Raw genomic sequence first — 24337 nt, 5'->3', positions numbered from 1 at the left:
ATCAGTTGACTTTAACAAAAAGAGATGTGATCTAAGTGGGCTTAATGTAATCACAGGAGCACTTTGAAAAACAACTTTTTCCTAGCTGGTCTCAGAATCGGAAATATAACAGGGATTAGAAGGTCTTCCCTAGTGACTCAGTACTAAAGAATCTGCCTGCCAATCCAGGAGACACGTGTTTGACCCCTGGTCTGGGAAAATCCCACATGCCCACATGTGGGGCAGCTAAACCCGTGTGCCACAAGTGTTGAACCTGTGCTCTAGAGCCAGGAAACTGCAACTACTGAGCCTATGCACCTCAACTGCTGAGGCCCCAATGCTCTAGAGCCTGCGCTCTGCAAAAAGAGAAGCTGGACTGCAACTGGAGAGTAGCCCCCCTTGCCGCAACTAGAGAGAAGCCTCCACAGCAATGAAGACCCAGTGCAGCCAGATAAATACAAACTTTTTAAAAAGAGGAATTGAATTTTAAGGGATATTCTCCATTGCTGAGATAGAGGGAGCCTCATGCCTAGGACCTGAGACCGTCCTCTAGGAGCTGAGAGTGTTTGTACTAGGGCGATGGGGACCTCAGGCTTTATAACTTCAAGGACCTGAATTTTGTGAGCTAGAGAATGGGTGTTGTTTTAAGTCACTAAATTTGTCATAGTGTGGCAAAAGTAGAAAATGAATACAGATGCTTTGTACCTGATAGGTTGAATAAACTGCTCCTTTGTTTATTTTTTAAAATTCAAATAAAATTAAAATCCATGAGAAAGCACACAGATCTTAAGTATATAATTTGATTTTTGGTAACTGTACACGCCCATGTGATCATCACCTGAATTGAGATGTAGAATGTTTCCATTACCCCCAAGAGCCCTCGTGTGCACCTTTGTAGTTGATTCTACCCTCTAAGGCGAATTCTCACACCATTGAGTGCATGCATGCATATGCACCAAGTCGCTTCAGTCGTGTCTGCCTCTTTGGGACCCTATGAACAGTAGCCCACCAGGCTCCTCTGTCCATGGGATTCTCTAGGCAAGAACACCAGAGTGGGTTGTCATGTCCTCCTCCAGGGGATCTTCCTGACCCAGGGATCGAACCCTTGTCTCTTACATGTCCTGCATTGGTGGTTGGGTTCTTTATACCACTAGCACCACCTGGGAAGTCCAAGGCCATCAATTACGACTGCCAATTAAAAAAATAATAAAGTATTTATTTACTTATTTTTGGCTGATCTTCATTGCTTCACGGGCTTTTCTCTAGTTGTGGAGAGTGAGGGCTGTCTCTCTAGTTGTGGTGGGTGGGCTTCTCATTGCGGTCGCTTCTCTTGTTGCAGAGCACAGGCTCAGTAGTTGAGGCAGATGGACTTAGTTGCTCCATGGCATGTGGGATCTTCTTGGACCAGGGAATCAACCAGTGGCCCCTGCAGTGGAAGGTGGATTCTTTACCGCCAGGGAAGCCCCCTGGGTACTGATTTTAGTGCTGCTTCCAGTGGTCTTGGGAACAAGGCACCACAGCAGAGGGCCAGGGGAAATCAGGGGGTGAGGAGGGGAAAGACAGCACATGTTCCAATTGCTTGGAAGTGAAGGAGAAATGAGAAGACAGGCTAATTCTTGGTGGAATTAATAAAGGAAGGTTATCCTGATTGGAAGAGCTCTGATTCTCTGAGGGGCAGAAAAAGGGACAGGGAACAAGAAGGTGGGATGTGCTGGAGAGATTCCTATACACCTGAGCCCATGGAGACTGTGGGAGTGAACGCTGGATCAGGCGTGGGACGCACTGGAGCCATCTGCGTGGGCAGTGCGGTGTGTCCTTAGTGAAGAGCCCAGCAGACCTGTTACTCATGAAATCATCTTCTCTCCTTCTCCCCTCAGAGGAGGACAGGCAGGTCCTTCCAGGCAGGTTGCAGCAGTGACCTGTGGCTCTAGGTGGACGCACTTTCTCAGCAGGTGTGCACATGAATTTATCGAGCTCTCGGATCCCAGGATCAAATACCTCTGGACTTAGAAACAGGCTCACTCTGACTCCCTGTTGAGCAATTCTATTTCTTCTGCCTGTAAAGAAGGCAATACAGAAAGCAGTACCAACTGCGAGGCAGCATGTTGATACCTGATATACAATATTTATTATAAATATAGAGCAATTTTTACAAATCATTCAGAAGTGGCCTTAGCCAGGCAAAATTAAATTACACAGAAGTGCTTGCATGAGGGGAGGTGTACACAGTCTGTGTCAGGTGAGAAAACCCTGAAAGAGTTACTTGAGTACAGAGCGCTCCCAGCCACCCCTCTCTGGCGGGCCAGTTCCACACAGCAGGAGGTCCATCATGAAGGTGGAATAAAGCCTTTCTCTCGGCAGCCCAAGGAGGCCCCGTCTGTGCAGAAGGCTGGTGGGGAGCAGGCGCACCTCTCCTCCTCCTGTCCTCCCTTTCTATGCGTCCCATGCACCCCATGGGAGAAGAATTCCAGAGGCTCTTCAAGAAACCCAGGGCTGAATCATAATCTGCACCTTATATCCTAAGGAGCATGTGCACCACTGCGGCTTCCTGGACTGTAAACAATGCTAACAGTGCAAGGGGCCATGCTCCCTTCAGGGCGCTCCTGCTTCTCAAGAAGGCGTCCTGAGAAGGTAAGCGGGGCAGACGGACTGAACAGGCACAGGCTGGAACACGGAAGAGAAGGGGGTTGATGACTGGCCTGAGATATCTAGAAATGGAGTGAGACCCATTTCTGGCTATGCCCCTGACACGAAAGGCTTGGGGAGCTCATGGCCAGAGGGACATGAGGGGCTTTGGTAGGTTCTTCCCCCTAAAGTGGTCAGATTGGCTTATGCAGAAAATTAAACAGAACCCCTTTCACATAAACAAGCAGTTACAAGAATTAAAATGGCAGAATGTCTCAGAAGGAAGGGAAAAAACAACCAATACCCCCAAATTGTACATTCTTTGACCATTATTTAAATAATCTCTGCAGGGTAATTTTCTGAGTCCTTTCCCCAATCCCAGCAGATTGTATCTGGTAAGAGCTGACTGCCCCATAAACCGATGACCCCTCAATCTCCGGGCATTGCCTTGAATAAAGCCCATAGCATTATTAAAACAGTATGTGCATTTTTTTTTTTTTTTGCAGTTTCCATCAAGATACACTTATGAACACTGAGAAGTTGTTTTCTAGTTACTTCTAGTGGGTTCTCTGAAGGCATGCTTTCAAAGGTTTAGATGGTATTCTAGCTAAGTAGTAAGTTGCTTAGTCCCTGATCCTGCAGGTAGACAACCCTGAAAGTGGACAAAGGTGTAGAACTTCCCAGCTCAGAGCTGGTCATGTATGTGTCTTCCTGTGAATGGTGGGTTCACACTGGGCTTGAGAGTGCAGAAGCTCTTCCTTTTCCTTCTTGCTCTTCTTTTCTGGCACAGGCATTTCAGTGGATAAGACATAATTCTCCAGGTTATGGCAAATTCAAGTTAGACTCCAGTAGGACAGGACTGAGGTGGGAAGGAATGAACGTGTTCTGAATACACAAATTTACAACTGGTCTAGGTCAGCAAATGGGGAGGGGCAGAGGTTCTGGCAACTTTCTCCCAAGGTCCGCTTTGCTAGATTTCAATGACCAAGGAGTTTTGGTTTCCTACAGACCTCCTCATGGATGTGCCTTTTCAGCTGCTGACACTGAAGGAAGGGGCTGTGACCAGGCAGCCTGGAGGACCCTCATTAAGGGTCAAAGGGGCCAGGGGAAGACTCTCTTCTCATTTTCCCTGAGGGCAGAGGGATCTCCTGGCGATGGGGATGACAAGCTTGGAATAAGTCAACAGTGCAACAAGCAGGACAGGTTCCTTTACTGTTTTTTCACTTCTGAATAAATGGTTTCTGTATTTGTTGGAGATGGGGAGGCTGAAGTTGCTTTATTTTTTAATTCCTGGGCATTGAAGTTCAGGGAGGAATATTCAACTTCATCAACCTGAAAGGCATGAGCAGCAGTCAGTTAAATCAGCATCCATCATAGGCCAGACCCTCACCTTGTCCAGGGTGACTCAGCACCCCATGCTCTTACCACTTTGAAACTTTTAGCTTCAGAAAAGGGCTTTTATTACCTATTTTCTCTGCTTAGTAACATCCTATTGAATAATCATTAGAACATTATTATGGAATTCTACAATGGAATATGATGGCATCGCAATAAGAATAAATAGACAATAAAGGCACACAACCATATGAATGAATCTTGCAAAACAATTTTGAATGAAAGAAGCCAGACCCATGTACACAGTGTGTTTTTCATAATCAGGTAAAAGTAATCTAATGCCTTGGAAGTGAAGATAGTCCTTACTCTTCGGAGGGAAGTAACTGGAGCGTTGTGTGTGTGTGTGTGTGTGTGTGTGTGTGTTGAGGGGGGTTGATTTTTAAAAAATGTTTACATAGTTTTACATAGTTTACATACTGTTTACATAGATATGAACAACTTGTGGAAACTTACTGTTAAAATTATTAAGTTGGTCAAGAAGCTCATTCAGGTTTTTCCATAAGATCTCACGAAAAAACTCGAACAAACTTTGGTCAACCTAATACTTATGATTGAAGCATTTTTCAGTTTATATGTATATTCTGTTGAAGATTAAGATGAGAAAAATTCAGTAAAAGTATTAGAAGGTAAAGGAATCAAGACCTCAGGTCTCTAAGATTGGAAATGATCATTTGTCAGTAAGAGCAGAGTCAGACTGGAGGCAGAAGAGGGAGAATGATCTAGTGCCTTTCTTGCTCTGGCCACTGTGCTGAGTGCTTTACCTTTGTTATGTCATTTAATTCCTTGACCTCCTCTGTGAAGTAGGCAGCACACCCATTTTACAGAGGACTCAGCTGACGCTGTACGAGGTTGAGTCCATGGTCCCAGCCGGGATGGAGTCCAGTGAGGTGGACTTGTGGGAGTAATGCTTCTTTGTTGCTGCAGTGAGGAACTTTGATCCAAACTTGATTTCACATTTGTGTCTACGAGACTAACCCATTCTACTCAGAGATATTTCCATGAGAAAAGGAGCCAGTGAAACTGGCTGTGCTTACCTTTCCAGGTGAACTGTCAGAGTGACCTTGACCTGGGGAAATGAAAGAGAGTCATCAACCCATGAAAATGCAGAGTTGCCTTATGGCCTCAGAACAGGCTGTTCCTAAGCTGATGTGACTTCTAGTGAAGGAGGTGGCAGGTGGTGGGCGGGTTGGGGGCCCATGGTTAAGACTTAAGGATTTCGCCCTCAGTCTGTGGTCCAGACCCCAGTGCATTAGACCGAGGTGGTGGTGGGGCAGGGTGAGGGGGTTGAAGGGAGGCCTCAGTGCACTTCTGAAGATTTCTGCCAGTTCACAAGGCCTGAGTTTTGCCCAGGTGTGTCTCACAGGTGTGTGTCTCGGCAGCAGGCTCCAGAGGCAGGAGGGGCTGAAGCCCACAGCACCCAGAGCAGCAGAGACAGGGAAAGTCTCACCATAGGAGATGCCCGCATCCATAACAGAGGCAGGAGGGGGAAGGAGGCAGGATGAGGAAAGGGCTCCTGGAAGCTCGGCCATCTCATGGCTGCCTGGCTTCTGTGGCCTCGGAGGGGCCATGTCTCCAGGGACTCTTACATGGCTAGGAAGGATGTGAGGACCTGTGCCAGACTGAGGGTGGGGACTGAGATCACCTCTCATATTTCAGAAGGTAGGGATTCCCTGGTCGGTCAGGGCACGTGGTGGAACAAACCAGCTCTCACTGAGTGAGTGGCTCTACTTACTGTGGTTGTGATCTGAGGATTTGTGCTCTGTGAGATCGCGCTGGTCACTTGCCCTAAATAAATATCAGACACAGTGACTACTATTCCCAGGCACAGGATCTTTGCTCCTTGAATTAGGAAGCGCAACGTCGGCATGATTCCCTGGGGCTCCTCCATGTTCATTTTTACCTTGGTTGGTCCTCTTTCCTCCTAGGACCTCTGTCTTCGATCTACCCATTGCCCCTTCTCATGTTTACTCCTCTCTGGTTTACTGGCTCTTCAGAACATTTACGGCCATTCATCTCAACTGCTTCTATTTCTACCCAGACATCTTTTCCCTTTTGTAGGTAGATGCTGGTTATTTCTCACTTTATTTATTGCCCAGGAGGCCTTGGGTTGTTCCTGCTTTTCTTAGGTTCTCTTCCAGTCCTATCCCTCCCTCCTCCTGCTCTTGTGGTCGACAGAGCACAGGACTCCCTTCCTCCTGCTCCTCCTTTCATGTCCTCATTAGTTTTCCTTCTTGGACCTTGGTTTCCCTGCCTGGGACAGAGGAACACAATTGGCTCTGCCCCCTCTAAACCAGATGGAGGTGGAAATAGCCATGTCCAAGACAGAGGGGGGTACAGGAAACATGAAGACCAGGGAAGAGGAGACCCATAAGAATCAGTGCCGAGAAGCAGGAAGACTGAGAAGCAGACCTAGGCCAGAGACAGAGACGAAGTCTCCTTCCCTCTCCCAAGCAGGGCAGTCAGCCTCAGAGAAAGTGGAACAAGAGGAAAGGCGGCATACCCTCTAGTACTTATGACGTACACAAAATACACCAGGGCTCCTATCAGCGCCACCCCAGCCATGGCTCCAATCACGATACCGACAATGGCACCAGCTGAGAGGTCAGAGGAGCTTTCTGGTGTCAATTTATCTGTTGTGGAAAGAAAAGAGAAGAATGAACAAATGAAGGCGACATTATTTTACAGTGGGAGAGGCTCTGGGAAATAACTCAATATGAAATAGTCTCTACTTGTTCCTTCAAGGTATAAACTTTCTGTGGAAGGTTGCTGTGAGGTGACTAACCGACTATATCCTTGTGATTTTTTTTCCTCTCTGATTGTATTTCTAGGTTAGTGACCACGTTCCTCAATTCCAACCTGGCTTTTCTGCACTCATATCTTTGAAGTCTTTGGAAATGTAAGAAGGACTGATGATGGTTATTTTTGTATGTTATAAATTCCCATCTTTTCATGGTTACATCTTTATCTGGGTACCAGGTATGGCTGCCATGAATATGCACCTGTTAGGTGTCTTATGAAAGTGTTAGTTCCTCAGTCATGTCTGACTCATTGTGACCCCATGTAGCCTGCCAGGCTCCTCTGTCCACGGGATTTCCCAGGCAAGAATACTGGAGTGGGTTGCCATTTCTTTCTCCTGGGGATCTTCCCGACCCAGGGATTGAACCCAGGTCTCCTACATTGCAGGCGGATACTTTACCATCTGAGCCATAGGAGGTGTCTTATGGTGGGGACTTAATTGATGGAAGGCCCTCTGAATTCACTACCCCTTTGCACAGAGACCATCCTTCACACAGGTTTCCAGCAGGAATATGAACTCAATCCCAATTCTGTGAGAAATAAATTTTTTGTGTGATAGATGACTTATAATTCAAGGGCTCCTTGCCAGCTTTGCAGATATTCTCTTAGAACTGCACTGCAGCCTGAAACTTCCTCCTTCCTAAGGATCCAACGTGCATCCTGGTCTGAGGACCCTCCCAGGCTCCTCCACTCTTGCCTCACTTTCCTTCACAGGCATGTGCCGCAGTGAATGTTTTAGATGTCTAATCCTATCTTGGCTGCATCTCACGGAATGAAAACTATCATACTAGACATGAAACCTTGTACTCAGCCCCCCTGTTTCATCTCTTCCATATTTAGTAAGTAACATGTTCCTGTGGATCTTTATGCTTTCCTTCCCCAAATATATAACACTTTTTGTCTCTTTCTTCTTTTTTACTTCAGTGGTCCTCACCGTTCAACTCAAGACTGAAGATTAATGCCATTGTTAGCTATTGTTATGATGTACATACTCTGTGCCAGGCTCTGTGCTATATATTTCCCAAATATCTCATTTAATTCATATAATAACCCTGTCAGATAGACATTATTTCCATTTTATAGATGGTAAATCTGAGGTTTACAATGGTGGAAAACTTAAAGCCATATGGCTAATGAGATGTGGATCTAAAGTCAAGTAGTCCTAGAAATACCTGACTTTATATAGCCTAATGAAGTCGAGAAGATCCCCTGGAGAAGGAAATGGCAACCCACTCCAGTATTCTTGCCTGGAAAATCCCACGGACAGTGGAGCCTGGCGAGCTATAGTCCATGGGGCCTCAAAGAGTTGGACAGGACTTAGTAACTAAACAGCAGCAACAACAATGATAATAGTAATAATTATAGCAGCTAAAGTTTTTGGAAAATTTTCCCTGTGTGGGTATTTTGCTAAGGGTTTAGTTGAATATTACATTAAATCTGTGGAAAAATGCCATAAAGAAGGTTCTTTTATTGCAGTTCTCACTTGAGGAATCTGAGGCTCAGAGAAGTTAAGAATCTTGTGCAAGAATTTATAATTGTAAATGCTTATATTAAAAAAAAGATCTCAAATCAACAACCTAAATTTACAACTTAAGGGATAAGAAAAAAAGCTAAACCCAAAGCTAGCAGAAGGAAGGAAATAATTATAATTAGAATGGAGATAAATAAATTAGAGGATGGAGAAACAGTAGATAGAATCAGTAAAACCAGTATTTTGTTCTTCAAAAAGATTAACAAAATTGACATCTTTAACTAGATTGACTAAGAAAAAAAGAGAAGATTCAAATTTTTAAAATCAGAAATGAATGTGGAATCATTACTACTAATTCTACAAAAATAATACAAAAATAATATAAAGTATAAGAGTACTAGGAATAATCCTATGCCAACACATTGGATAACTTCTGTGAAATGAACAAATTCCTGGAAACATGAGAGCTACCAAGATGTAATCATAAAGAAATAGAATATATGACTAGACATATAAAGTAAGGAGGTTAAATAAATAAAATCATTTGACAAAAAACTAACCTTTTATGATACAACACTCAAAACTGGGAAAAAAAGGAAACCAACTCAACGTAACAAAGGCCATATATAAAAACCCCACAGCTAACATCATCCTAAATGGTGAAAGAGTGAAAATTTATTTTCTGAGATCAGGAGCATGACAACAATGCCTGCTTTTTCCAATTCTATTCAAAATAGTATTGGACATACTAGCCAGAGCAATTAGGCAAGAAAAAGAACTAAAAGACATCCAAATTGCAAAAGAAGAATAAAATTATTTCTGTTTGGCGATGACATGACCTTATATGTAGAAAATGATAAAGATTTCCCAGAAAACTGTTAGAACTAATAAACAAATTCATCCAAGTTGAAGGATACTAAATTAACATGTAAAGATCAGTTGCTTTTACATACAATAAAATATTCAAAAACTCCAGGAGTTGGTGATGGACAGGGAGGCCTGGCGTGCTGGGATTCATGGGGTCGCAAAGAGTCGGACACGACTGAGCGACTGATCTGATCTGATCACTCATAAATGGAATCTAATTGTAAAAAGTGATACAAATGAACTAATTTACAAAACTCAAACAGACTCAACATATTTAGAAGACAAACTTATAGTTACCAAAGGGGAAATGTGTGTGTGTGGGAATAAATGAGGAGCATGGGGTTAACATACAGATACTGCTGCTGCTACTGCTAAGTTGCTTCAGTCGTGTCCGACTCTGTGTGACCCCATAGATGGCAGCCCACCAGGCTCCCCCGTCCCTGGTATTCTCCAGGCAAGAACACTATACATACTACTATATATAAAATAGATAACCAACAAGGACCTACTCTATAGCATGGGGAGCTCTACTCAATATTCTGTAATAATCTATATGGCTAAAGAGTCTGAAAAAGAATGTATATATGTATATGTAAAACTGAATCACTTTATTATACACCTGAAACTGACACGGCATTGTAAAATATACTCCAATAAATTAAAAAAAACAAAAACAGACAAATGGCCAATAAGCACATGAAAAGATGCTCAACACCGACTCTGCGACCCCATAGACTGTAGCCTACCAGGATCCTCTGTCCATGGGATTCTCCAGGCAAGAATACTGGAGTGGGTTGCCATTTCCTTCTCCAGGGGATCTTCCCGACCCAGGGATTGAAATCGGGTCTCCCGCATTGCAGGTAGACGCTTTACCCTGTAAACCACCAGGGAAGCCCCACCAGTAATTCAGTTCAGTTCAGTTCAGTCGCTCAGTCATGTCAAACTTTTTGCGACCCCATGAATCCCAGCACGCCAGGCCTCCCTGTCCATCACCAACTCCCGGAGTTCACCCACTCACATCCATCAAGTCAGTGATGCCATCCAGCCATCTCATCCTCTGTCATCCCCTTCTCCTCCTGCCCCCAATCCCTCCCAGCATCAGAGTCTTTTCCAATGAGTCAGCTCTTCCCATGGGGTGGCCAAAGTACTGGAGTTTCAGCTTTAGCATCATTCCTTCCAAAGAAATCCCAGGGCTGATCTCCTTCAGAATGGACTGGTGGAATCTCCTTGCAGTCCAAGGGACTCTCAAGAGTCTTCTCCAACACCACAGTTCAAAAGCATCAATTCTTCGGCGCTCAGCCTTCTTCACAGTCCAACTCTCACATCCATACATGACCACAGGAAAAACCATAACCTTGACTAGACGAACCTTTGTTGGCAAGGTAATGTCTCTGCTTTTGAATATGTTATCTAGGTTGGTCATAACTTTCCTTCCAAGGAGTAAGTGTCTTTTAATTTCATGGCTGCAGTCACCATCTGTAGTGATTTTGGAGCCCAGAAAAGTAAAGTCTGACACTGTTTCCACTGTTTCCCCATCTATTTCCCATGAAGTGATGGGACCGGATGCCATGATCTTCGTTTTCTGAATGTTGAGCTTTAAGCCAACTTTTTCACTCTCCACTTTCACTTTCATCAAGAGGCTTTTGAGTTCCTCTTCACTTTCTGCCATAAGGGTGGTGTCATCTGCATATCTGAGGTTATTGATATTTCTCCTGGCAATCTTGATTCCAGCTTGTGTTTCTTCCACTCCAGCGTTTCTCATGATGTATTCTGCATATAAGTTAAATAAGCAGGGTGACAATATACAGCCTTGACGTACTTCTTTTCCTATTTGGAACCAGTCTGTTCTTCCATGTCCACTTCTAACTGTCTTCCTGATCTGCATACAAATTTCTCAAGAGGCAGATCAGGTGGTCTGGTATTCCCATCTCTTTCAGAATTTTCCACAGTTTATTGTGATCCACACAGTCAAAGACTTTGGCATAGTCAATAAAGCAGAAATAGATGTTTTTCTGGAACTCTCTTGCTTTTTTCATGATCCAGCAGATGTTGGCAATTTGATCTCTGGTTCCTCGGCCTTTCCTAAAACCAGCTTGAACATCTGGAAGTTCATGGTTCACATATTGCTGAAGCCTGGCTTGGAGAATTTTGAGCATTACTTTACTAGCGTGTGAGATGAGTGTAATTGTGTGATAGTTTGAGCATTCTTTGGCATTGCCTTTCTTTGGGATTGGAATGAAAACTGGCCTTTTCCAGTCCTGTGGCCACTGCTGAGTTTTCCAGATTTGCTGGCATATTGAGTGCAGCACTTTAGCAGCAGCATCTTTCAGGATTTGAAATGGCTCAACTGGAATTCCATCACCTCCACTAGCTTTGTTCGTAGTGATGTTTTCTAAGGCCCACTTGACTTCACATTCCAGGATGTCTGGCTCTAGGTCAGTGATCACACCATCGTGATTATCTGGGTCGTGAAGATCTTTTTTGTACAGTTCTTCTGTGTATTCTTACCATCTCTTCTTAATATCTTCTGCTTCTGTTAGGTCCATACCATTTCTGTCCTTTATCCAGCCCATCTTTGCATGAAATGTTCCCTTGGTATCTCTAATTTTCTTGAAGAGATTTCTAGTCTTTCCCATTCTGTTGTTTTCCTCTATTTCTTTGCACTGATCGCTGAGGGAGGCTTTCTTATCTCTTCTTGCTATTCTTTGAAACTCTGCATTCAGATGCTTATATCTTTCCTTTTCTCCTTTGCTTTTCTCTTCTCTTCTTTTCACAGCTATTTGTAAGGCCTCCCCAGACAGCCATTTTGCTTTTTTGCATTTCTTTTGCATGGGGATGGTCTTGATCCCTTTCTCCTGTACAATGTCACGAACCTCAGTCCATAGTTCATCAGGCACTCTGTCTATCAGATCTAGGCCCTTAAATCTATTTCTCCCTTCCACTGTATAATCATAAGGGATTTGATTTAGGTCATACCTGAATGATCTAGTGGTTTTCCCTACTTTCTTCAATTTAAGTCTGAATTTGGCAATAACGAGTTCATGATCTGAGCCACAGTCAGCTCCTGGTCTAACCCTAACCACCAGTAATTAGGGGAATGCAAATCGAAACCACAGTGAGATATCACTTCTTACCCTTTAGAATGGTTATGGGAAAAAAAAAAAAAGCAAACAGAAACAAGAAGTGTTTGCAAGGATGTGTAAAAATGGAAACTTGTGCATTGCTGGTGAGAATGCAAATGGTACAACCACCGTGGAAAACTACATGGCCGTTCATCAAACAGTTGGACAAACAACTGCCATTTGATCCAGTGATTCCACTTCTGGTTGTGTGCCCAAAAGACTGAAAGCAGGAACTTCCCTAGTGCTCCAGTGGTTAAGAATCTACCTTCTAATGCAGGGGACATGGGTTCAATCCTTGGTCAGGGAACTAAGGTCCCAGATGCTTCAGAGCAGCTAAGCCCGTGTGCCACAACAGGAGAATCCATGTGCCACAGCAAGAGAGGCCATCGCACTGCAACTAAAGAAAGCCTGCACACCACAAAGAAGAGCCCGCATGCTGCAATTAAGACCCAGTGCAGCCAAAATAAAAAAGAGCAAAAGCAGTGACTGAACAGATACTTATACACCCATTCATGGTAGCATATTCACAACAGCCAAAAGGGGGAAGCAGTTTAAAAGACAATCGACTTATGAATGATAAAATGTTGTATATACATACAAGGGAATATACTTCAGCCTTTCAAAGGAATGACATTCAGATATATGCTATAATATGGATGGGACCTTGAAGACATAATGCTAATAAGTGAAATAAATCAGATGCAAAGAGATAATTATAATATATGGTTCCACTACTTTGGCCATCTGATGCAAAGAGCCAACTCATTGGAAAAGACCCTGATGCTGGGAGGAGGGCAGGAGGAGAAGGGGATGACAGAGGATGAAATGGATGGATGGCATCATCGAACTCAATGGACATGAGTTTAAGCAATCTCTGGGAGATGGTGAAGGACAGGGAAGCCTGGTATGCTACAGTCCACGAGGTTGCAAAGAGCTGGACATGACTGAGCAACTGAGCTATAACATGATTCCACTTATACAAAATAAGTATCATAATCAAATTCATAGAGACAAAGAAAGTAGAATGGTGTTGGCCAGGGTTTGAGGTGGGGGACTTCTAGAAGTTATTGTTTAAGGAGTACAGAGTTTTTAATAAGATGAAAAAGTTCTAAATGGATAGTGGCAATGTGAATGTACTTAATGCTACTGAGCTGCAGTCTTAAAAATGGCTAAAATTATATATTTTATGTACTCTTAACATTAAAAATGGAGAAGGAAATGGCAACCCACTCCAGTGTTCTTGCCTGGAGAATCCCAGGGATGGAGGAGCCTGGTGGGCTGCCATCTATGGGGTCGCACAGAGTCGGACACGACTGAAGCGACTTAGCAGCAGTAGCAGCATGTTAAAAAAATGGTAACAGGAGAAAAAAAATACAACGAATCTTGTGAAAGTTACACTAAAATGCTAAACCCAGGAGAAGAAACTGTATTTGATTTAGAGATTGAGCTGTTATTCACTCTGCCACCTGTTTACTATGTGCGTGTATTCAGTTGCTCAGTTGTGTCTGACCCTTTGCAACCCCATGGGCTGTAGTCCGGCAGGCTCCTCTGTCCATGGGATTTCCCAGGCAAGAATACTGGAGTGGGTTGCCATTTCCTCCTCCAGGGGATCTTCCCGACCCAGGGATCGAACCTTCATCTCCTGCATTGCAGGCGGATTCTTTACCACTGAGCCATCTCAGAAGACCTGTAGTGGTCTCATTTGATATTCTGCCCACCGTGACCTCTCTCCATTTTGCGCATGATTGTTAGAATGATCTGCCCAGAAAGATATAGCATAAAGCAAATGGTCACTTACATTTCACATGCAGGCTGAGGGGGTCGCTTCTGCTGGAGTTGCCCCTGTTGGAGACCTCACACTGATAATCCCCGGCGTCCTGTCTGCTGACGGGGTCTATGGTGAGGGTGCTGTTGTCTGAGGACAGTGTCATCCTCTGTGCAAGGAGGAGACTCCGGCCTTTGAAGAACCAGCGTATGGAAATCCCAGTCTCATCTGTGAGGCAGGTCAGGACCACGGGGCCCTCATGTTCTATGACTGTGGTGTTGCTGGCTTGGAGGGAGGGCTGTGCCACTGGGTCTGTGGAGAGACAGAGGGGTGACTGCTGAGAGTGGGTCAGGGGCCTGGGCCTTGCTCCCTCTCAGAGATCTCAGCCAGCCCCGGGCCCCAGTGACCTCTGTAAAGGTGACCCAGAGGATGGCCCTGAGTCTGTGATCAAGGTATGGAGTCGCTCTTCATTGATGATCTGTAAGGAGAGGACTGTGCCTCCTCTCTGACTCCCAGGTACCCTGGGACGACCCCTGACCGGTCTCCCTGGACATCTCTGTAGGATCAGCACCGGGACCCTCTTCTCAGCCCATATGTCTAACATCCTCATCATCGAGTGGAGTTGTTTTTTTTTTTTTTAATTAACTTTCCTTGACTTTTTCCCACAGTTTTCTTTGACTATAAAAAAATTCAGGGACTTCCCTGGTGGTCCAGTGGCTAAGACATCACACTCCCAATGCAAGGGGCCCGGGTTTGATCCTTGGTCCGGGAACTAGATCCCACATCCTGAAACTAAGAGTTTTCGTGCCACAACTAGAAGATCTCACATGCCGCAACTAAGACCCAGTGCAGCCAAATAAGTAAATAAAAATACATAAATTGAAAAAAATTCAGTCCCCAATATGTAAAATAGCTAGCTAGTGGGAAGTTGCTGTATAAAACAGGGAGCTCAGCCTGGTGCTCTGTGACAACCTGGGTGGGGGATGGGGGTTGGTAGGGAGACCGAAGAAAGAGGGGACCTTCTGTATACTAACGGCCAATGCACATCGTTGTATGGCAGAAACCGGCACAACATTGTAAAGCAATTATCCTCCAGTTAAAAAAAAAAATCAAGTCCCATTCTTTACTTACACTTCCGTGAAGGCAGGCCCACCAGCTCTGTGTATCTCTGGGGCCAAGGGGACTTTCCATAAAGTGGGGGAGGCATTCACTTTCTGTTACATAATTTCTAATGGCCCAACTCAGTCTTCCTGGACTGTGTAGAAGAGTTAAATATCTCTCAGCCAGGGACAGTCTTGTTTTACAGTTTCCCAACAATAACTACCCCTTCATTTTCACTCATCCTGAATCTGAGACATTAACCTGTTTCTCCCATCACAGGCTGGTGACCCTGAGCCTCTCAAGACAGAGCAGTCCATCCCCTCCCAGTCTTGGCTCAAGGCTGGGCCTGCCTGGGCTTGCCTGGGACAGGAAGTCATGGCCAGCCTGGGTGTCCAAAGGTGAGGGTCCATGCACTTGGACCTGAGAGGGATGGGTATGGCCTGGCTTCTGGCACTGTAGATTCAGCCAGGAGGCCTGGACCACGTAGGAACAGAGGTTACTCACAGAGGACATTCAGGGTGAATGGGTCACTGCGGCTGACACTCACTGGGTTCCAGGCTTCACACACATAGGGTCCTGTGTCATTCCTTGTCACATTGAACACAGTGAGAGTCCTCTTGTCCTCGGACAGTTCCAGCCTGGTGCTGTTGGGGAGGCTCTGATTGCTGATCCACCACATGTAGGAGGTGTTCTGGGTCTCAGGTCCACATGTTAACACCACAGTGTCCTGGTGCTCCCAGGGCTTGGAGTTGTTGCTGGTGATGACGGGTCTGGGTAGCACCGCTGTGCAGATAACAGAGAGAACATTGGCCCTTTTATATACTGGGTTCCTCTAAAAGCATTTTCAATCAGGGTTGCCATCTTTTTCCTCTCAGCCAGACTGAGCCCTTAAAGAATAAGGCAGGTCTGTGTATCACGAGACAAATGCATGAACATCTGAGCTCAGAGAGTGTGAGGCCATCTGCTCTTATGTCTGGAAGAAGCACAGACTTCCCCAAGTATCAGTCAAGTATTAGAGTTTGATAGCAGAGTCCCAGGCCTGCGAGTCTGGGACCACTTGCTTCCTCTTTTAGTTTTTCACTGACCAGGTGACTGCCTGCCTGGCCCTGGGGTGCTCACCTGGACTGTGCAGGTCCTGAGTCCCTTCAAGCTGCACAGACCTACATTGCCTGATGGAGACATGTCTTCACCGTCTCCTCAATTCCCAAGGTTTCCTAGAGATGGGTAACAATGGGCCTTCCCCTAGTCCTTAAACCCCAAGAAGACTGGGCAGCACAGCCTGGAACTGGGTGTTGGAGCAGAAATAACACACGGGGATGTCCCTGGTGGCTCAGTGGTAAAGAATCCGCCTGCCAGTGCAGGAGACATGGGTTTGATCCCTGATACGGGAAGATCCCACGTGCCATGGGGCAACTAAGCCCGTGCTCCACAACTACTGAGCCTGGCCTCTAGTACCTGGGTGCTGCAACCACTGAGGCCCATGCACCCTAGAGCCCATGCCCCGCAACAAGAGAAGCCGCCACAGTGAGAAGCCTGTGTACTGCAACGAAGCATAGCCCCCACTCCCTGCAGCTAGAGAAAGCTCGTGTGCAGCAGTGAAGACCCAGCAGAGCCACAAATACATAAATAAATGGACATTAAAGTTTAAAGAAAAAGAGGACAGAATGAATCAGAGGGCAAGTCTGAGTCTCTGTTTTATAAAAGGGAGGAATGATCTAAATGAGCAGAAATGATAATGTGCTCAGTTGTTCAGTCTTGTCCGACTCTTTGCGATCCCATGGACTGCAGCCCCCCAGGCTCCTCTGTCCATGGGATTCTCTAGGCAAAAACACTGGAGTGGGTTGCCATGCCCTCCTCCAGGGGACCTTCCCAACCGGGGGGCTGAACCCAGGTCTCCTGTATTGTAGGCAGATTCTTTACTGTCGGAGCCAGCAAGGAAGCCCAGAAATGATACGTGTTCTATTAATAAAGTTAGAGGAAGAGGTCCCTCTCACCAGTTTCCACAGCAAATTAGGCAAATGGGAAGGGGGCCCACCAGAGGCGTGTGGCATGCTTTTTTTTTTTTTTCTGCCTCAGAAAACACAACTAAGTGTTTGATCAAATTTGTCTGAACTGGGCAAAGGCTAAGTGAAAAGACAGTGGCTCGGGCCCCTCATCGTCGGAGGACATCCCACCCTATGATAAAGGTGACATCTTGAGGACACATGGGCGATGAAGTAGGCAGTAAAGCAACCAGACGGCACAGGTGTGTCAGTCCCATCCTGGGAAGGTCTCGGGAACCCCTGAGAGGAACGGGAGGGTCACATCAGGACAAGGTTGTGAGTCACAAGTCAAAGAGGTGAAGTGAGCCCGTGAGCCCCTGGGGACTGCAGACCTGTCTTTCTGCCTTTGGCTTCCTGCTTGAGTCATGTTAGGGAATAGATCAGTGAGGGGGGCTACATATCCTTGTCACGTGGCGTGATTCCACTGGCTGGCACCATGGGGGGAAAGACCCCTGGACCAAGGCAAAGCTGAAGCTCATTCTCCTGGTGACCTGGGGAAAGTGGCTTGTGTTGGAGCCCCACAGAGGCTGCTGCTCCCAGATTTCTGAGTTCTTTACTATCACCTGGGAGGGTGCGCCTGGCCACAAGCCAGGATGGAAACAGGGCAGTCAGTTATTTGGGGAAATATCTGTGGAAGGCTTAAGGGTTTGGGGTGGGAGTGCTTCCCCAGTGGCTCAGCTGGTAAAGAACCTGTCTGCCAATGCAGGAAACGTGAGAAACATGAGTTCGGGAAGATTCCCTGGAGAAGGAAATGGCAACCTGCTCCAGTATTCTTGCCTGGAGAGTTCCACGGACAGAGGAACCTGGCAGGCTACAGTCCATCGGGTCACAAGAGTCAGATATGCCTGAGCAACTAACACTTTCACTTTCACTTGCCAGTATTCTTGCCTGAAAAAATTCTATGGACAGAAGAGCCTTGTGAGCTTCCACAGGCCATAAGGTTGCAAAGAGTCAGACATGACTAAGTGAATGAACAAGCGTGGGGTTCAGGGGCTTCCTCAGCGGCTCAGCTGGGAAAGAACCTGCCTGCCAATGCAGGAGATGCAAGAGACGTGAGTTTGACCCTTGAGTTGGGAAGATTCCCTGAAGGAAATGGCAACTGGCTCCAGTGTTCTTATCTGGAAAATTCCATGGACAGAGGAGCAAACAGTCAAACATGACTGAGAGTGCACGCACGAATCTAAGGGCGGGGTGCTGTGCAGAGCAGGGCCAGTCCCGGCTGAAATGAGGGAGGAAGGTGAGAGACATGGAAAGAGCAGAGAGTGAGAAATGTCCGTTTACAAGCGACTTCAAAGCAGGGGTTTCAAGTGACTTCAAATATCCAGAGGTCCAAGAGCCCCACCACTGCCCAGAAGCAGGACCCCTGCCCCCAACCCCTGGAAACCCTCCCACGGTGGAGCAGCCCCACAGTCACCATGAGACTCGGCTCCCAGTGCGCTTTAGGGGCAGGTGGTTAGAGGATGAAACACAGCTCCCCTCCCTGGAGAGACAGGCGCAGGCATGGCCAGAGCCTCCTAGGACTCTGCATCCAGATTCCAGCGCCTGAAGAGATCACAGATCATTCATCCGTCCTTATTCCTTCCGCCCTTCCCTCCACAAAGAGACACGGAGAGCCTGTTGCCTGTCAGGCCCTGCGCTGGCTGCAGGTATAGACTGGGGAGTGAGGGACTGAGTCCTTTCCATTTCACTCCAGTGGGAGTGACACCCAGCACCTCCAGTAACCAGCAAGTAAATGATCTCTGCTTCACTCAGCGCAAGGAGCTTGTCCATCGGCTACCTAAGGAGGGGAGGCCTGGACATTCCTGTCACTGATTTGATTGTTGATGCAGGTAATTTGCAAGAATACTGGACTGGGATGCCATACCCTCCTCCAGGGCATTTTCCTGACCCCGTGATTGAACCCGTGTCTCTTACATCTCCTGTATTGGCAGGTGGGTTCTTTACCACTAGAGGCCACCTGGGAAGCTCTAGTTCCAGAGTAAACGGGATTAATTGTCCATTTCCCTTGACTTTTCACACTAGAATCTTCCTCTAGTTGAGGATGCCCAAGAAGAAAGGATCTGAACCAACACTTGGTTTCTGGGTTCCTAGAATAAGGCCCCTGGGAGGGAGAAGAGGGTGGGGCTGTGATGTTGGCCTGACCCTTCCACACATATTTCCCCCGACTGGCCTCTCATGGTCTGTGTGACTCTGATTCACTGACTATAGCTCCCTGTATTTTACTGAGCTTGTCTTCAGTAAAACAGAATAAATGGTAAATGGTGTCAGGAGCACCATGTTGTCTGTGTATTAACCTTAAATCATTAATTATTAGCTGGTCTAAAGCTGGACATAGAAACTGTGTCTAGGGACTTCCTGGTAGTCCAGTGGTTAAGAATCTGCCCTGCCATGCTAGAGATGTGGGTTCCACTGGTTTCGGAACTAAGATCCCACAGGCCTCAGAGTAACTAAGTGGAGCAACAAAGCCCACAAACCACAATGAAAGATCCTGTATGATGTAATGAAGACCCGATGCAGCCTAATAAATAAATAAAAAAATATATTTTTTTTAAAGAAAACCCTGCCTCTACTATTATTTGCGTCCACAGGAGAGGGCTCCCTGGGCTGCCCGCTGCGGGGTGAGGAGCTGCCGGGAGCATCTTCTTTCCTCTGGTCCTTCTTGGGGATGCTGACCTTCCTCTGGAGTCTCCTCTGACCCCCAGGGGGTCGGCTAACGGCATGGGGTTAGCCTGCTCTCCATGCTGAGTCTCAGGGGAAGGACTGGACTCCACCCCTGCTCAGACGCGGCTCTTGGGGCTGAGCCCTGGCTGGTGACCTGCTGAGAAACCTTGGCCTCAGGGATCTGGGGAATCATCCACCCCAGTCAGCCCCGCCTGGGAGGCCAGCACCCACCAGCGGCACAGGTTCCCCATGGTCGCTGGAGCCGCGACCCTGGGAAAGGGGTCTGGGAGGGGCTTCCCCGTGGGCCTGGGCTTCTCTGAGGATCCCTCAGGCCAGGGCCCTGCTGGTCCTGCAGGGTCTTCCTCAGGGTCATGGTCGCAGGGAGGGAGCCAGGGGGGCTGGACTGAGAGTGCTCTCCCTCTGCTGAGTCCCTCCCATCAGACCATCCTCCTTTCTGCAGTGTCTGCAGGGTCCAGATCCCCTGAGTGGAATTCGGACCCTTTGGAGTTTGTCTCGATAGTGTGTGCTCTGCACTAAATGTTCAAACCCCAACACAGGACATAATGCAGAGCGAGATGGAGGCGCCATCTGGGTCGGTCAGTCCTGCGAGTGTGAACAGAATTCACCTCACCCAACACCCCGAGGTTAGAGAGGAAGCACTCACGGAGTATGTGGAGGTGTCCAGTTTGTCTTTCTGTCTGTAAATCATCCTTTGTAACGAGCAGGGTGTAGGATCCTGTGTCTTTCTGGGTGACGTTCTGGATCAGCAGGGTTCCGTTGGGGTATAATGTCTCCCGTCCACTGTGTGCAGGCCCTTTGGTAGTGGCTACTCTATATGATGCGATTAGCTGGCTGTTGTCTACCCTTTCTCCTCTGTACCAGGCATAGCCTAGAGGATTCTTTGTCACGTTGTGGGCAAGCAGAAGAACATCTGAACCTTCTGCAGCAAGGGGGGGCACCGTTTCAATAGTGAGCTGGGCAGTGGTGGGCGGGGTCCAGAAAGTTAAGAGTGAGACTAGGAGGGAAGAGAGAGAAACCAGTTAATATTGTGACCTGTGTCGGGGATGGGGAAATGGTGCCCCGGGTCCTGAGCAGGTCTCTTCATCCCTCAGCCTTAGTGTGGGTGTGTGTGCACATGTGTGTGTGCATGTATGTGTGTGTGTGGTTCAAGGTCAGCAGCATCAGCCCCATCACTTCAGCCCCTCTGGGCTCATTTTTTCCTGTTTCCCCTGCTGTCTGCCTGGCTCACTCCCTTGCTGCCCTCACACACCTGCTCACACTCAGGGCCTGTTGGAAGATGCCCCTCCTCCTGACCAGCTGCTGTAAAGACCCTCCGTGCTCACTTGCTGACCCTTCCCCGCTCCCTTTCCTGCGTGATGCCTGCAGCACCTGCCAGCACGCTCTCGATCTCTCTGCTTGTCTGTCTTCCTCCCCACAGAGCGTGGGCTCCGTGAGGGGAGGGGCTTGTCTGATGCTGCTTGAAACCCAGGGCCAGGACCAGGCTCCAGACATTAGGACCTGGGGATGAAGGAAGGAGAGTTCCCAGGAATTCCACAGCCTGGTTTTTCTTTGTCAGTTTCTAAGGGTGCCGGGTAAGGACAGTATTTAGTGTTCCAGTTCAGTGTTTTTCTGTAGTGACACCCCGACATAAATTATTATTATCGTCATCAGTCTTCAACAATTACTGCTCAGTGAAGAATAACTGATAAAACCTACAGCAGTTGAGTCTTCCCGCCCCTCACCAGCTCTAGTTCATGGAGAGTCTCCTGTGGCTGAGCCCCCCACCCTCCCCTGCTACCCTGTCCTCTGCCCTCAGATCTGAACAGAAGCCCTCTGTCCCCTCTCAGAGCCCTGTCTCCCCCAGAGACCCCACCCAGTCTCTTGTTCTCCCTGAAAACTGTCTCTGCCCACTCCCTGAAAATTGTCCTGTCTCACCTGCCAGCAGGAGCCTGTTCCAGGGGATGCACTGTCTGCGGGAAGGGCCTGAGGGGGTCCCCATGGTGCCTGCTGTCTGCTGTGTCCCTCTGTGAGGAGAACTTCTGCTCCAAGCTCACAAGCTCTGTAGTCTGTTGTGTGAGCTCAGCTGTCCTTCCCCCTCTGTGCTGGGCCTGCCCCGGGGCAGGAGCACTTCGCTGAGTCACGTGGCCAGTCCCACGGGGCGGGGTCTCTGCCCAGAGCCCACACTCTCCCCTCCCCTCTCATTCCTGCCTGCCTTCTCTCTTCTTCGTTCTTCCCTTTCTGTTACATTTCATTTGCCTGCGAACCGCTGCTGTTTCTGCCTTTTGCAGTTTGACTTCTCACCCTAAACACGCACACACGTACACAATTTCCCCCATTGGTGGAGAGAGCACCAGCCTGGGGCTCAGTGTCCTGGGCGTTCCCCCATAGGTCTCATTTGGGGGGTGCACAGTCAACCTCCCCGCTTCCACAGTCTCCACTCTCATCTTCCCCTTCTGGCTTTCCCCTTCAGAGCAGGAGCCTGAGGGGTGGGGAGGAGGTGCATCAGAAACTCTTGTCACAGGGACATTATCCCCACGGTGCATGGGAATCACCTGTGGAGCTTCATGAAGACTTTGAACCCCCAGGAGGCACCTAAGAAAAGCTGCTTCAACAGCCGCAGAGGTTACATGGTTGTCCAGCGTGGCTGAGACTCCAGAACGTGGGGTGGGAGCAGCCTCTCCCGAACGTCTATGCACAGGGAGGGTCTGCAGATCCTATTAAAATTCAGAGCCTGACTCAGCAGGTGTGGGGTGGACATGGGAGTCTGCATCTAACAAGCTCTCAGGTGATGCTGACCATACTGGACTGTGGGGCACACTTTCAATAGCAAGGCTGATGGTGACAAGTCAACTGAGAGGCCCACCCACCCCTCAGTGTCCGCCTCTGCTGTGTTCTAGTCTGGGGTCTGTCAGCATGACACAGAGACCCTGGGGTCTCCAAACCAGGATATTATTTCCCTTTGTAACATTGGGGGCTTCCCTGGTGGCTCAGCTGGTAAAGAATCCATTTGCAATGCAGGAGACCAGGATTCAATCCCCGGGTGGGGAAGATTCCCTGGAGGAGGGCATAGCAACCCACTCCAGTATTCTTGCCTGGAGAATCCCATGGACAGAGGAGCCTGGCGGGCCACAGTCCATGGGGTCGCAAAGAGTCAGACACGACTGTCATGTTGAGGGTCTTCCCAGGGTTCTCAAAGGCTGTGAGAAGGTTGTGTTCTATTCCCACCGGAAGGCTCCAGAAAAGGACTGAGGGGCTGGAAAGAGGGTGTGAGTAACACCTGGTGAGAGGGATCCTCCTTCTTTCTCCTTGGGGGTCTAGTGGGGCCACCGCTTCCAGGGACACACACTGAAGACCTGAAGGAATAGTAGTTCCTAATGGTGTGAAGTGGGCCCACTCCTGGCTGGATGGAGGAGGTGATGGAGTCCAGTGTCGGGGGGCGAGGAGGACTGTGAACTGAGGTGACACCGGTGAGGGTCCGACTCTGCTGGGCCGAGGGAGATCTGAGGACCTTGGGGAGACTCGAGGCTGTGGAGTAACTCTGCTGCCCTCTGGTGGACAAGGGAGGAAATGCAGCAGTCCCCACACCACGCTGTTCTGCCTAACATCCTGTGCACGGCCTTTCTCTAGTTGTGGTGCGTGGGCTTCTCATTGTGGTGGCTTCTCTTGTTGCGGAGTTCCGTGCCTGAAGTTCCTTATTATTATTAAAAAATGATATATTTTTTTCTACTTCTGGTTGCGCTGGGTCTTTGTGGCCGCACTCAGGTTTTCTCTAGTTGCCGTGAGCAGGGGCTGCTCTTCGGTGCGGTGCACATTGCGGTGGTTTCTCTTGTTGTGGAGAACAGGCTCTAGGGCATGCGGGCTTCCGTAGTTGTGGCTCTAGGGCTCAGTAGCTGTAACACATAAGCTTAGATGCTCTGAGGCGTGTGGGAGCTTTCCAGGGCCAGGGATCAAACCCGTGTCTCCTGCATTGGTGGGTGGATTCCCAACCTCTGCACCACCAAGGCAGCCATGGATGGTAGTTTGGGCCGAGACATTTGCTTGCAGAGAAGGCAGATCTGTATCCAGAGTACCTGCCTGTCCCAGTAAGAACAGAATGCTGCCCTTTTATCACGGAGATGGTTCACTGTAATCAGCCTGCCACCAGGTAACTGGCTGATCACCCTGGGGAGCAGTGCCCTATCTGAGGCCCGGCGGGTCTGGGGGCTGGCAGACTGGGCCCTCAGCGGTGGCTGTAGCCAGGTCAGCCTTGGTGAGTGGAAGTCCGTGTTGCTGAGTCCACGTATGACTCTCATCCTCGCCGCCGTGCCCACTACATTCGTGAGCCCACCAGTCGAAGGCAGGGGTAGCTGGGGGAAGAGGCTGATTGGGGCTTCCCTGGTGGTCCTGCCGTTGAAAATCCGCCTGCCAGTGCAGGGGATGTGGGTTTGATCCCTGGTCTGGGGAGATCCCATGCCACAGGGGCAACTAAGCCCGTGTGCCACAACTACTGACCCTGGGCTCTAGAGCCCACGGG

At 48.0% G+C, this 24337-nt stretch overlaps 1 protein-coding gene across 8 annotated transcripts; it reads right to left on the bottom strand.

Moving 5' to 3' along the window:
* Window positions 1-1174: 1174 nt before the first annotated feature.
* On the bottom strand, window positions 1175-21978 carry LOC133230658 (carcinoembryonic antigen-related cell adhesion molecule 7-like). Of its 8 annotated transcripts, none has more exons than XR_009730935.1 (9): window positions 21760-21978; window positions 20489-20839; window positions 15626-15904; window positions 14054-14332; window positions 6500-6629; window positions 5732-5784; window positions 5034-5065; window positions 4761-4930; window positions 3795-3936 (listed from the first exon to the last, which is right to left on the bottom strand). XR_009730935.1 is itself a non-coding variant. In XM_061388391.1 (8 exons), exons 1-8 carry the CDS (start codon window positions 21821-21823, stop codon window positions 3814-3816), a joined length of 1311 nt encoding a protein of 436 aa, XP_061244375.1. In that variant the 5' UTR covers window positions 21824-21959; the 3' UTR covers window positions 1175-3813. The 8 variants fall into 8 exon arrangements, 6 of the variants coding, with proteins under 6 accessions (XP_061244375.1, XP_061244376.1, XP_061244377.1 ...); XR_009730936.1 differs by having other exon boundaries at window positions 6521-6629; window positions 21760-21977; XM_061388391.1 differs by lacking the exon at window positions 4761-4930 and having other exon boundaries at window positions 1175-3936; window positions 21760-21959.
* Between the last annotated feature and the right edge of the window lie 2359 nt (window positions 21979-24337).

Source organism: Bos javanicus, chromosome 18 (genome assembly GCF_032452875.1).
Source record: "Bos javanicus breed banteng chromosome 18, ARS-OSU_banteng_1.0, whole genome shotgun sequence".
Taxonomy (NCBI): Eukaryota; Metazoa; Chordata; class Mammalia; order Artiodactyla; family Bovidae; genus Bos; species Bos javanicus.
This window is presented reverse-complemented; position numbering and strand designations above follow the sequence as displayed.

Coding starts and splice junctions, on each gene's coding strand:
- LOC133230658 (XM_061388391.1), bottom strand. CDS start 21,823: ATGGGGACCCCCTCAGGCCCTTCCCGCAGACAGTGCATCCCCTGGAAC. Junction 15,905..20,488: donor TGGACACCTCCACATACTCC/GTGAGTGCTTCC, acceptor TTATCTGCACAG/CGGTGCTACCCAGACCCGTC. Junction 5,066..5,731: donor ATCCTCAGATCACAACCACA/GTAAGTAGAGCC, acceptor TCATTTCCCCAG/GTCAAGGTCACTCTGACAGT.